The 13,765-nt window shown below is 48.8% G+C and overlaps 1 protein-coding gene across 7 annotated transcripts in view; it reads left to right on the forward strand.

The window, feature by feature from the left end:
- Positions 1-13,765, forward strand: part of LOC123757263 (protein FAM151B) — a 72,171-nt gene that overhangs the window by 46,449 nt on the left and 11,957 nt on the right. For all 7 annotated transcript variants that reach the window (XM_045740792.2, XM_045740796.2, XM_069323807.1 and 4 more), the window contains one exon: positions 449-640. In XM_045740792.2, coding sequence (XP_045596748.2) covers positions 449-640 — 192 coding nt within the window. The remainder of the gene's footprint in view (positions 1-448; positions 641-13,765) is intronic.

Below are 13,765 nucleotides of genomic sequence, written 5' to 3' on the forward strand. Positions count from 1 at the left end.
ACCCACAGTCAACCTTGCCTCTGCTAGGCTCCTTTTCCTTTGGCCAAAGATGACATCATTTATGTGACATCATAGTTGACTCACATCTTCACGATCGGGAACATTCCAGTAGGAACCATGGCCAGGCCAACAAAAGAAAATCATTACAGTGTATATCCAAACTCTACCTGACTATAAATGCTCTACAAAATTAATTGATACTAAATCAGTCCAAAACACAGACATGTATGTGGAAAAACTCATACTGCATGAGGTTATGTTATTAGAGACTGGTGACTCGTAACATGCTCAAATTGTATTCCAGGGTTTTATATCTATAAATTTATATTTATAAATTGTATTTATTTTTTTTTTGTTTATTTTTGCTAAAAACTTGTCTATAAAATACTTTTAAGTTAGGCACCAAGTTTAAAATGTTAATTTGTAATATTCACCTTTGGTTTGTCAGGCAACACTTTCAGTTGGATGGACTACAAAGTTCACCTCGGCGGATGATGAAGCAGGGGCATACACAAAGCAAATGGTTCAGGAGATGTCAGATACCCTTGAGAAGAATAACATCACTCAGCCCATCACATTTCCAATTCGAGCTGCTTTTATTGGGCGGTCATTGGTGTCACTTGAGTGGTTGGTGGACACTGTAAGTTATCCACACATTTTTTTCATACAGAATTGGTGACTAATTGATTAAGCCATAGAGAAAAACAGTAGCTGCAGATAATATACTATTGCATTATTCATATAATGCTTTGCATCAACTTATTATGTTGAGTAATTTCTTTACATGTTAATCCTCAAAATGCACTATCATCAATACTGTCACCTTGCATGTGTGCAACAAAAATATAAATGATTTGTTTTTTATGAAATGGTAGATCTGTATTCAAAAGAATGCAAAATATACAAATTTATCAACTTATTTTGGCCCGGCCAGTGGTCAACACTCCGGGCATATATTTATATATTCTTTCATATAAAATATATATAATAAGGCGCATATATATATATATATATATATATATATATATATATATATATATATATAATAATATTTATATATATATAAATATTATATATATAATAATAATAATAATAATAATAATAATAATAATATAATATAATAGTAGTAAGAGAGCCGGTCAGCCAATCGGATAGCACGCTGGACTTGTGATCCTGTGGTCCCGGGTTCGATCTCGGGCGCCGGCGAGAAACAATGGGCAGAGTTCCTTTCACCCTATGCCCCTGTTACCTAGGAGTAAAATAGGTACCTGGGTGTTAGTCAGCTGTCACGGGCTGCTTCCTGGGGGTGGAGGCCTGGTCGAGGACCGAGCTGCGGGGACACTAAAGCCCCAAAATCATCTCGAGATAACCTCAAGATAGTAAACAAGATACCAAAATGAATATATACAGTGAAAATTTTCATGTTGGCCCAGGTAAGTGTGACAATCTGGTGATGTGTAATGATGGGGGACCAGGAACTTAAGTCCATCTGATTCCTAATAATGTTTTGACATGATTGCTGGGAGACACCAGCTATGTGAACCGTACAAATAACATTGAATTTCAAACATTGACACAAAATATAAGTACTGAAGTCATAAAATGATGACTATATGGCACTAGAATATCAATACCTGAAGTTTATGTGAACTTTTTCACTTTTCTGGGGGGAGCCCCGTCGGCTCTCCGGAGCTATCCAGGCTGAATGGATATGTATAACTTTCTGGTATCATTTAAAGTGCATGGAGTTCTTGCCTACCGGGGACCACGAGCCAGAACTTGGCCCTTCTCAGAGAGGCACCAGGAGCAATGGCCTATAGAAACCCTCCCTGTGGTTGGGAGCATTCTATATCTGCCATCGACCGGAATAGGCACCCAGAAAGGTAGGCACCCCGAAACAAACCTCAATTCTGGTGAAAATATTGCAACCAAAAGCCGGACGAGTGGACAGAACTCCCCAAACAAAAGTAGCAAACTAGCATGACTTCATCACGTCGCTGCGCCGCCATCTGCGCAACTCCCCCTCCTCCCCTGGAGGGGGATGGGGGAGCCCCAGACCCTCCATGCCGGCAATCCAACCAGCAGTTCTTGGCTGATGTGATTACTGGCCGGTCGGGTGCCTCTGACTCCAGTTTTGTTTGTTCTGTGCCTTGTGGTGTTGGCTGTCTCTACCAGTGATGCCTGAGCTAGGAGACATATTCCATGGTACTCGGGCTGCGTGCGCCTAGGGTTCTCTTCCTTAGATGCCCTATAAGTACTGCCCTTGGGGCTTGGGGCTTCCTTCCACAAGTCACCTTGGGATCTACCTCCGCTGTGTCTTTTACTGCTCAGTACTTGGCTGTCCTTGGGGTCAGCTGGGGTTTTGTTGCCCTTGTTTGTCTCTGGGGTAGGAGGTAGTTTTCGTCACTGGTAGGGGTGCAGCAGCACAACAGATGTCCTGGTGAACTTGGAGGTCTATATTTGTACTGCTTTTGCTGCGAAGACCTTCGTTGTTGCCGTCCTTTTTGACCTGGAAAAGGCTTATGACACCACTTGGCGATATCATATTCTATCCCAGCTTCATTCTTTTGGCCTTCATGGTCATCTCCCTCTCTTTCTCCGCAGCTTCCTCTCTCGTCGTTCCTTTCGGGTGAGGCTTGGTACCGCTCTCTCTTCTTCTTTTCAGCAATACGAAGGTGTGCCCCAGGGTAGTGTTCTGAGCACTACTCTTTTTCTGGTTGCCCTCAATGGTCTTCTTTCCTCTCTTCCTTCAGGCATCTTCTCCGCTCTCTATGTCGATGATCTTACTCTTTGCTGTCGAGGTGATGATTCGCCTCTCCTTCAACGCCGGCTTCAACTAGCGATTGATGCCGTGTCGTCTTGGGCCACCAATCATGGCTTCACGTTCTCTACTACGAAGACTTGTGCCATGACTTTTACTCGGAAACGGGTCGTTCTTCGTCCCTCTTTGTCACTTTATGGTCATCCCCTTGAGTACAAAGATTCCGCGAAGCTTTTGGGGTTATTCTTTGACACTCGTTTGTCTTGGTCTTCCCATATCTCTTACCTCCATGTTGAGTGCTCTAAGGCCCTTACCCTCCTTCGGGTATTGTCCCATACTTCTTGGGGAGCGGATAGGCGCACTCTCCTAGCTTTACATTCCTCTCTTGTCCTGTCTAACCTCGATTATGGTTGCCCTGCTTACTCGTCTGCTTCTCCTACTCTTCGCCGTCTTGATGCTTTGCACCATACTGGGTTGCGCCTCAATTCTGGTGCCTTTTGTTCGACTCCCGTCTTCAGCTTGTATGTTGACACTGGCTTCCTATCTCTCCAGGACCGCTGTGATCGCTACTGTCGTTATGTGATCGTTACTATCTTGCGCGGTCCTTGCAACATCCTTCCTCTCGCCTCTGTCGTGCTTTAACTTTTACCCCTCCTGCGGTTCCTGTTCCTTTTCACCACCTCCCTCTTTCTGTCCAGTTATCTCGCATACAGGATTCTCTTTCCGTTCGTATTTCTACTATTTCTCCTCATGTTGTTCCTTCTTTGCCCCTGTGGAGAGTCCCCCTTCCGCAGTTTTGTACATCCTTGACCCGCATCACTAAAGCTTTTACCCCTCGTACGGTTCTAAAACACCTTTTCCTTGAGCATTTTTCTTTTCACTCCCATTCCGTTTCTGTCTTCACCGATGGGTCTAAGTCTGCAGATGGTGTTGGCTACTCTGTTGTTTTTCCTGATCACACTTAAATGTGTCGCTTACCTCCGGAGACTAGCATCTTCACAGCGAAGCTTTATGCTATTCTCTATGCTCTTCGTCTTCTCTCGTCAATCTTCCTTTGTAGTTGTTGTTGACTCGTAGTGCCCTCATGGCTCTCGGGTCCTTTAATCCGGTTCATCCAGTGGTTGTCGAGATCCAGCATTGGCTGTTTCTTGTTTACAGTAAATTTAAGTCAGTCGAGTTTTGTTGGGTTCCCAGCCATAATGGTGTGTCTTTAAATGAGCGTGCAGATGCTGCCACCAGGGAAGCTGTCCGCTCTTGTCCCATCTCTCGTAAAGGTATTTCTTATTCCGACTTTTACCCGATTATCCATTCCTCTATCCTTACCCATTGGCAGGCTTGTTGGTCGTCTGTTACTGGTAACAAACTACATTCTCTTAAAAGTTGTGTGTCCTCGTGGCTATCCTACCACCATAACCGGCGATGGGAAACGACTCTGACGAGGTTGCGTATTGGCCATACTCGCTTATCTCATGGTCACTTGATGGAGCGCCGCCCTGCTCCTTACTGTTCTAATTGCATTGTCCCTCTTACGGTCGCGCATATCCTTGTTGAATGTCCTGACTTCCGGGATGAGCGTGTGTCTTGTTTTCCGGCCATCCCCCACCGTTGCTTGTCTCTCGATAGTATTATTGGTGACTCGGATACTTTTGATATCGTTCGCCTTATGCGTTTCTGTTCTCATATTGGCATCCTTGGTGATATTTAGCGCCCTCTGATTATCCCGCACATTTGATGGTGCTATATAGCCTTCCCAGTTTGGTGCCTTCCTTTTGATAATTACTTGCTTGCAGTTTCTCCAAATCAACTTGCCAAATGAATGGATTAGTGTTGGCACATTAACATATAAAGCACAGGTGTGACATGGAATATTTGTGTATGTAGTAAAGAGTAAACTCACTTTGTTTGTGGTTTTCGAATGCTCATAACCGGCTACCTATCTAGTATTACATAGTGCACACTACTAATAAAAGAATATAAGGCAGTTGGTTACTCAAGCACTCCTGTTGTTGTAGAGGTTGTTGTGGGAGTTACTCGGTTGGTTAACTCATATTTTGGTAGTTTATGACTAATTATGCCTGCTCGTAAGGAGCCCTCTGTTTCGTGTGTCTGTTTACGAGTTGTGTGTATGTGACCAGCTGCCTCTCTCCTCTGTTTCAATGTTTTGTTCCAATAATATTCTCTCAATATTCTGAGTTTAATTTAAGGATTTAGGGGAAGCAAGCTGTACTTTACTGCTAACTATATTATATCCAATCCAAGTGCATCCTTTTTTTCTTAAGTTTGAACACTAGACTATGGTTTAAAAGAATAATTAGAGTATAATATTTGCATGTTGTTGATGACATCACGGAGTCACCCATTCTCTGATTTTTTATGGGTAACTGTATTATGTTGACGTGTGTGTCGGATTTCCGACAACCAAGGCTGGCATATGCAGCATGAGCTCACAGCACTGCTGTTCAGCTTGTGACCACAGCATCGCCTAAATAATGAACAAATATATATGCAACTGGTATTATTTAGTGCTGATAGTATTACAGAAGACCCCTGACTGTGATAAAAAATGACTAGGTTTCTGATAATAGCAGGAAATATCCACTCAATTTAACGGCCTCTTTTATACCGATCTGCCAGTAATAACGAGCGGTTTGGGAGACCGGTATCTGGAGCCTCGTGTACCGGTCTGGCAGTCGATACTACCGACAGTCGGTATTGGGTTTGTTGTGGCATCGGCGTCCCCTCACATGGCAACCAGGCCACCGACCTCGATCTTCCAGAGTCGTATATTACATCTTAATTTTCTTTTAAAATGATTCAGTTTAATGAAGAAAATTCTAAAATATTATTAATAATATATTTTGAAAAAGTTGTTATTAAGCAAAAGTCTTAATTTTCTTATTAAATAACTTTTATAGTATAGGCACTCTGTACTTTTTTTCCAACGGACCTAGAATGTACTGTGCCGGGCCATGTGTTCCCATTGTTTACTGTGAACTTGCGTGGCTAGCTTCATTTGTGAAGGACATTACGGTTAATTGTGATCTTCCTTTTAATTTACAAAATGCCAAAAGTTACCCAAAGGAAGCACCTGACGGTTGCACAAAAGCTGGAGTTAATTAAGAAACTCGATAAAGGATATTCTCATGCACTAGCAGCAGCAGAGTTTAACATCGGGAAAAGTACAGTAATTGACATCAAGAAACAGAAGGATACTCTATTAAAATATGTGAGCACAACAGTGTGCTACTTCTGGTGCTTCATGTTCGAAAAAAACAGTAAAGTCTGGTCAGTCTCCACAATTGGATGCTGCAGTGTATAAGTGGTTTATTCAGCACCGCACAATTGGCATGGCAATATGATTTGAAGAGCTTAAAGTTGCAGCAAGTAAACTTGCCATTCAATTAGGTATAAAAGATTTCAATGCAAGTTACGGGTGGGTTGGAAGATTTAAGGCTCGGCATAACATTTCAAACACCAAAAAAATTTCTGGTGAGGCGTCAAGTGCTGATCCCACTAATGTTGATTCATTCAAGGCTAAATTAAACGAGTACATTATCGGTAATAATTTAAGCAAATATCAAGTATATAATGCTGACGAGACTCGGTTTATGTGTCGAGCTGTACCAAATACAGTGGGGCCTCGACTTTACGATGGTAATCCGTTCCCAGAGACGGATCATAAGTCGAAATATCGTAAGTCGAAGCGATTTTTCCCATAAGAAATAAAGGGAATTGAATTAATCCGTTCCCCACCCTCCAAAATATTAACTTACAAATACATTTTATACTGAATACAATGTTTTTCTGTGGGGAGCCCCGGAGGCTCCCTGGAGCTTATCAGGCTAATGTATGTTATGGTAGACCGGGACATTAGCTATGGAGTTCAGACCTACCAGGGACCAGCGCCAGAACCTGGCCCCTTCAGAGAGGTTTCAGGGAGCAATGGCCCTGGAAAACCCCATATGGTTGTGGGTTTTCCTTATCTGCCATCGACCGGGGTTAGGCACCCAGAAAGGTAGGCGTAACAAAACAAACCCCACATGGTAAGAAACTACAACAAAAACCGAACAGAGAGGTAGAAAACTCCCTACAATCCCAAGGAAAACAATCAATCAATCTATTTACTGCTGCGCCGGTCGTCCGCGCAGCCCTCCCCTCCCTGGGAGGGGGAGGGGGGGCCCGGACCTCACCACGCCGGCTGCCTTCAGTTCGCAAGCTAGTGTCAACCGGGATAGACGCTTCTCTGGCCTCAAATTCCTTGGCGGTGTTTGCCTCGTGTGGCGTTCTCTGCTGTTTTTGTGTGGTGTGCGGTGGCCAGGAGTACTTCATCAGTGCCGGGGCTGCATGCGCCTAGGGGCTTCCTTCCCTAGGCACCCTCGTTCTTGCTGCTCGGCATTTGCCTCGCCCTTGGGGCCAACTGGGGCTTGGGGCCCCTTGTTTGGCCTTGGGTAGGGAGTGGTATTGTGATGGTTAGGGCGTCAAGGTGTTGCGCGGCCTGCCACCTAAACGGCGACCGGTTCCTGTTGCTCTGGGGACAGTGTACTTTTGCGGGGGTTTTCTTTTGTTTTGTTTTTGTTTGCCTGGTGGAGGTTCTGCCTCGTGGGCCCATAGTTCCCCTGGTATTGTTTTGGTAGCCCTCTAGGCCCCCGTGCTTGTACACGTCCCAGAGGTTTTCAGTATTATCATTTACCCTTGTTTTGTTTGGGTTTCTTAACTGGTTAGCAACACCTTGCCCGGGCTTCCCATAGTTGCTACCCTATGGGCCCTGGAAACCCCTGTCGGGGCTCGGGGACCCATAGATGCATCTCCCGAGTTCCAGCCTGCCTTGTGCGGGTTTGAAAGTTGCAGTCTGCCCTTGTCTCAGGCTGACAGTCACCTGTTTTGCCTCCGTCATGCTGCCTGTTGGGTCAATGACACCTTTGACCCGAAGTCTTGCGAGTCATGTTCTCTGCTTGTGCTCCAGTTTTACTCTGAGGATGTTCCTTTTAGGGTACAGGCAGCATCAGCGTTGCATGTTAGGTTTAGGTTATTGCAACGCGCTAGGTTGGTTTCCCACCCGGGTGCCCTGAGGCTGCTCCGTTTTGGCTTTAGGGACCCTGACCTGGGGGCGTTGGTCGCTATGGCTTTGGCTCCAGCCGCGCCCTCTGGTCCTTCCTCTGTGGTTCTTCCTGCACCTCCCCCCCCTTTGTCCAGCTCCGAAACGTATGCAGGTTTCGGCCTTGGCACAGGGTTTAGTTGGTAGTGAGACTCGGGCTGCTTTGGGGGCTGCCCCATCCGGGTCGGGGACGGAGGCATTTGAGCCGGTTCCTCCTGCCGAGGCTTCTGGGTCCCACCAGCAGACCCCCTTCTTGTCTGCCTTTCCCTTGGACTATACCTTTTCTTCAGGGTTAGAGGGTTCGGAGGACGGCTCTGCCCCGGGTCCCGACTTAGGGGATCCTGGGGCTGGGGAGGAGTCGACCTGGGGGCTTTGGGTCCCCTGTGACCCCGCTTGGGTCCTTTTGCCTTCCCCGCGGGGTTTATTGTTGCAGGGGGAGGGGTTTTCTTACCCTCCTTTCCTGTATGAGTATGATTTGGGTTCGGTTCCGGGTGCCTTTGGGTACCTCGGCTCCGTCTTTCCAGGGGTTTGCTACTTCCCGTATCTCCGCGAACGTGGCTCGGGAAGCTCTTGCTGCATACCTCTTGCAAGACCTGGGTTATGCCTCCCCAATGGATCCGTCCTCGTTTGAGTTCGGTTCTTCCCGTTTTTTGGGTGCGTTTGGAGGTTCCGGAGTCTTCCTGGCTGGCAGACTGCCCTTTATTTTCGTTGGGGGCATGGCATGGGTTCTGTCGGACCCGCACGCTTGATTGGCGGGAAATCATTGGTTGCGAAGGAGTTACGCTCCCGTGGGCATTTGGCTTCGGTCTTGCGTTTCTTTTCCCTTTTCAAGCTCTCTTCTGCTTGGCTTGAGGAGGATGTGGGAGCGTTGAGTGAAGGGCCTTCGTCCGGGGCGCTGTCTTCAGCAGGTAGGGCGTCGGCTGCACTGTTGAAGCTCTTTGCGCCCATCCTGAAGGAAGCGGTGTCCCTGTTTTTTGCATCTCGCCTTGCGTGCCGTCAGGCTGTGCTCGCCCTCTCTTTAGAATCCGCTTGGGCCCTGGCTCTTAGGTTTTCGTCTCCGTTTTGTCCGTTGCTGTTTACAGAGACTGCGGTGTCTCAGTTTCTGCATGCGGCTTCGTCTAGTTGTCGTCCTATGGCAGACTTGTTGATTCTCCGGAGCGGTCGTTCTCGGCAATTTTGGAGGGATCGTGTCAGGGTTCCGGGTTCCGCTGGTCGAGGTGGGCCATTGGTGCCAGTTTCTGAGCCGTTGTTCCCTTCGGGGCCAGCGTCGTCTGGTCGGTGCAGTGATTGCCCTGTTCGACGGTTGGGTTCTCGTAAGGGACGTCGGCCCTTTCGCGGTTTGCCCAGTTGACGGGGCGATGGGGGGGAGGCTCGCTCTGTTTGCCCACGCTTTGTCCCACGATTTGTGGGCCTTTTCGGTCGTGTCATCCGGCCTGAAGTGGCGTTGGGCGACTCGTCCTCCTTTGGGGGGTTCAGGGCTAACAGGGCAGGTTTATTCTCCCGTGCTTCGTCAAGTCATCTTGGAGTGGGTGCGCTTGTGGTTGGTCGAAACGACCCCCCTGTCCCTCAGGTGGGTTTCTAGCCTGTTTCCAGTTCCGAAACAGGACTGTGCGGATCTGAGGTTCATTCTGGACTTGTCCCGTCTGAACCCCTGGATTCCTTGCCCCTTCTTTCGGATGACTACTCTGTCTCAGGTCTGGCTACTGTTGGAGCCGGGTGCCTGGATGGTGTCCCTGGACCTCAAGGACACATATTGGCACGTTCCTTTTCATCCGGGGTTCAGGGACTGGTTAGGTTTCGTGGTGGGGCGTCACGCTTACCGTTTTCGATGCCTACCTTTTGGCTTGAATTTGGCACCTCGCGTTTTCACGCGTCTGACCCGGGTTGCGGTGACCCGTCTGCGTCTTCTAGGGATTTGGGTTTTGGTCTACCTTAACGACTGGCTGGTGTGGGCTACCAGTCGGTCAGCTTGTCTGCTCGCCAGGGATATGGTTCTTTCCCAGCTCGCCAGGTTCGGGTTCCTGGTGAACTGGAGGAAGTCCCATCTAGTTCTGTCCCAGGTTCAGACCTGGCTGGGTCTTGTTTGGGATTCTCAGACTGCTTCCTTGTCTCTCCCTCCAGAGGCGTTGCGGCGGCTGCGGGACCGCCGTGAGCTGTTTCTAAAGGGGTCCCGGGTCACTCTGCGGTTGCTCGAGCGGTTGTGCGGGAGTCTGAACTTCGCCGTGCTAGTCTACCCGCCGGGTCAGGTTTGGCTTCGGCGTCTGTTTTGGTTCCTTCGGGGACGTCCTTTCCGCCTCTCTCTCGCGATCGTTGGGTTCGTCCTCCGGGGGTCTTATGTCGGTTGCTGCATCACCGGCTTCCTCTTCGGGCTTTTCGGTGTTCGGTGCCTTAGCGCCTTCCCGAGCCCTCACTCGATATGTTCACGGACTCGTCGTCTCTCGGCTGGGGCTTTGTGACCAGTGCTCACCAGGCAGGCCAGGGACGGTGGGGTCCGTCCTTCCATCGGGCTCACAGCACGGTTCGGGAGTTCGCGGCTGTCTGGTTCACGCTTCTTAGGATTCGGGCCGCTCGGGGATCGACCATTCGCCTCCATTCGGACTGTTCTCCAGTGGTTCATTGCCTGAACCTCAGAGGTTCTCTTCGGTCCTTGGCTCTTTGGGGTTGGTCCCTTCGAGTGGTTCGTCTGCTGGATTCTCGGGGTTTGGCTCTCCGTGCGGTTCACGTCCGGGGAGTGTCCAACGTTCTGGCCGATGGTCTGTCTCGCTTCCTTCCCCTGTCCACGGAGTGGACGGCCGACGACGACTCGTTTCGTTGGATCTGCCAGACGTACAGTCTCCCAGATGTAAACCTCTTTGCGTCAGCGTGGTCCCAGCGTCTCCCTATATATGTGACACCCTTCACCGACTGCGAGGCGTTCGCTGTGGATGCCTTTTGGCAGGACTGGTCGAGGTGGGGTTACCTGTACCTCTTTCCTCCGGTCCAGCTGTTGCTTCGGGTTCTGGTTTGGTTAGAGACATTCCCGGGGAGAGTAGTCCTCGTGGCCCCTTGGTGGCCGGCCCAGCCTTGGTTTCCGGTGCTTTTGGCTCGGTGCCCGAACCCGGGACGTTTCCTGCGGCTCCGCCTCTTTCAGCAGGTCGGCCCGATCCGGTACGGGGCTGGTTCGACCTTCTCCTCCGCTCTTCGCGTCTGGTCTTTTTGACGCGGGTGTATCACCAATTCTATGGTGATCATGTGGCTTCTTTGATGGTGTCCCACCTGAGAGCTTCGTCTCCGCGACAGTATGAAGTTTCCTGGAGTTCTTTTTCCCATTTTCTGGCTCTTCGTAGGTTGTCTTTTCTTTCGGATTGGGTTGTTTTGTCCTTTCTTGGCTTTTTCTGGACCGTCATTTGATGCCTAATACTGTCGCCTCGTATCGTGCGGCGCTGGCGGAGCCGCTCAAGCTAGTTTTCGGGGTGGACGACACATCCGCCCCGTTTCGTAAGCTTTCCCGTGCTATGTTTCACCTCCGGCCTGCTCATGCGCCTCCTGAGCCGTCCTGGTCCTTGGACAGGGTGCTCTCCTATCTTTCCTCGGTTTGTGGTGGCCCCTTCGGTTCCTGATTGTTTTTCCAAGGCTTTGTTTTTGTTGGCATTGGCCTCTGGGGGCCGGGTAGGGAAGCTTCATGCTCTCCTCCAGCGCAGGGGTTTCTGCTGTTTTGGTCTTGGGGGTAGGTTTGTCTGTTTGCAGCCTTCTCCATCTTTTCTGGCGAAGAACGAGACGGCTGCTTTCCGGAGGGGTCCGTGGGTCATTGATGCTTGGTTGGTTCGGCTGAGGTGCATCATGTGATGTGTCCAGTTGCAGCACTTAGCCGTTACCTGCGCTCTTCAGCCGGGGTGGCTGGGGATGCGCTTTGGGTTGATCCGGTTTCCCTCGTTCCCTGTTCCAGGGCTCGGGTCTCCCAGGTTGTCCGCAGGGTTATTAAGTCTAGCCAGCCTGCGGTCTATCCTCGCGCCCGTGACGTTAGGAAGTTTGCGGCTTTGGCTGCCGTGTTTGGTAATATGTCTTGGGCTCATATTCGGGCGCGTGGATTTTGGAAGTCGAACAGGGTCTTGGCCGCCCGTTATTTGGTGAACGTCCCTGCTCCTCTGCGTTTTTGTGTTGCTTTGGGTCGCAGGTTGCAGCCAGTTGTCACGACTTCGCGTTGAGGAGTTTGTGGCCGCCGCCTCCCGGGTAAGTCCCCTTTTTCCTTCTCTTTGGGTATGTAGCTCCAGGGAGCCGTAGGGGCTCCCCACAGAAAACCAGCGTTGAATGTAATGAAACGCCATTTTCTGGGTGAGCCCCGGAGGCTCCCTGGCTACCCTCCCTCCCATCCGGTCGGTGGGATTTTTCGCGTTGGTTGAAGCCTAGTTTCCGAACTGAAGGCAGCCGGTGTGGCGAGGTCCGGGGCCCCCCCCTCCCCTCCCGGGGAGGGGAGGGCTGCGCGGACGACCGGTGCGGCAGTAAATTGATTGTTTGATTTTTTCCTTGGGATTGTAGGGAGTTTTCTACCTCTCTGTTCGGTTTTTGTTGTAGTTTCTTACCATGTGGGGTTTGTTTTGTTACGCCTACCTTTCTGGGTGCCTAACCCCGGTCGATGGCAGATAAGGAAAACCCACAACCATATGGGGTTTTCCAGGGCCATTGCTCCCTGAAACCTCTCTGAAGGGGCCAGGTCCCTGGTAGGTCTGAACTCCATAGCTAATGTCCCGGTCTAACATAACATACATTAGCCCGATAAGCTCCAGGGAGCCTCCGGGGCTCACCCAGAAAATGGCGTTTCATTACATTCAACGCTGGTTTTTTCTAACCACAATACAGTGCATATGTTTATCTTACCTTTATGGAGGACTCATGATGCATATGGAAGATGGTGAGGAGGGGGGAGGAGGAGAGATGTTACTATTTGGAAGGGGAGTCCCCCTTCCATTATAACATCAGGAAGTGATGACTTCTCTGGGGTTCACTCTCTCCTACATTTTGCCTGCATATCACTAGGACCTGGTTGTGATTCACTGCTTGTTTGTCTCACTAAAAACCTTTCCAGAGATTTTTGTTTTTCCATATGTTTTAATTTTTGTCTGTAGTGAGACATCACAGTGTCATTAAAATGGTTGAGGCAACGGCCTACTGCACCGTGATTTGGGCGAGTCGTTGCAGCAAAAGTTTGCAATTCTTCCCATGCTGTACACATTTTCTTAATTAATGAGGAAGGGACATTCTGTACTGTCTCCTCCTCCCTGCAGAAATTTCCTCAGTTATCTCTTGTTGCTGCTCCTTGTGAAGTTCTTTGGTTGTCAGTTCTTCGCTGTGTTCCTCCACCAGCTCGCAACACACAACACTCACAACACTATGAATTCCAGTTCTTTTTCTAAATTTCTCAAACCATCCCCTGCTCGCCTTAAACTCTTTTGCATTTGTATTACTCGTTCCAGGGGTTTTCTTTAAAAGGTCTTCATGCAATTTCCTTGCTTTTTCACAAATTATGGCCTCTGAAACTCTTATCACCCGCTAACTCCTTGCTGTGTATCCAAATTAATAATAACTGTTCAACGTCCTCAAGTGTTTGTGTTCTATGTTTCGTGATTATTGATATGCCTTTTGCCACTTTAGCACTCATAATGTCCTTTTTCTTAGCCAGTATGGTGGATATCGTTGACTGAGATTTGTTGTATTGCCTAGCTAGTTCAACAACCCGCACACCATCATCATATTTACGAATGATCTCGTGTTTTTGCTCAATGGTTATCCTTACATGGGTTTTCATATGTTGAACCTTACCAGTGACTTTTTGGGGACCCATGGCCTGATATATAATAATTACTTTTATGTTCAAAAAGCAAAAAATCGCCACAAAAACGGAATTTCTTATAGGCGTGATCGTCACTAAGTGG

This window comes from Procambarus clarkii, chromosome 13 (genome assembly GCF_040958095.1).
Source record: "Procambarus clarkii isolate CNS0578487 chromosome 13, FALCON_Pclarkii_2.0, whole genome shotgun sequence".
Lineage (NCBI taxonomy): Eukaryota > Metazoa > Arthropoda > Malacostraca > Decapoda > Cambaridae > Procambarus > Procambarus clarkii.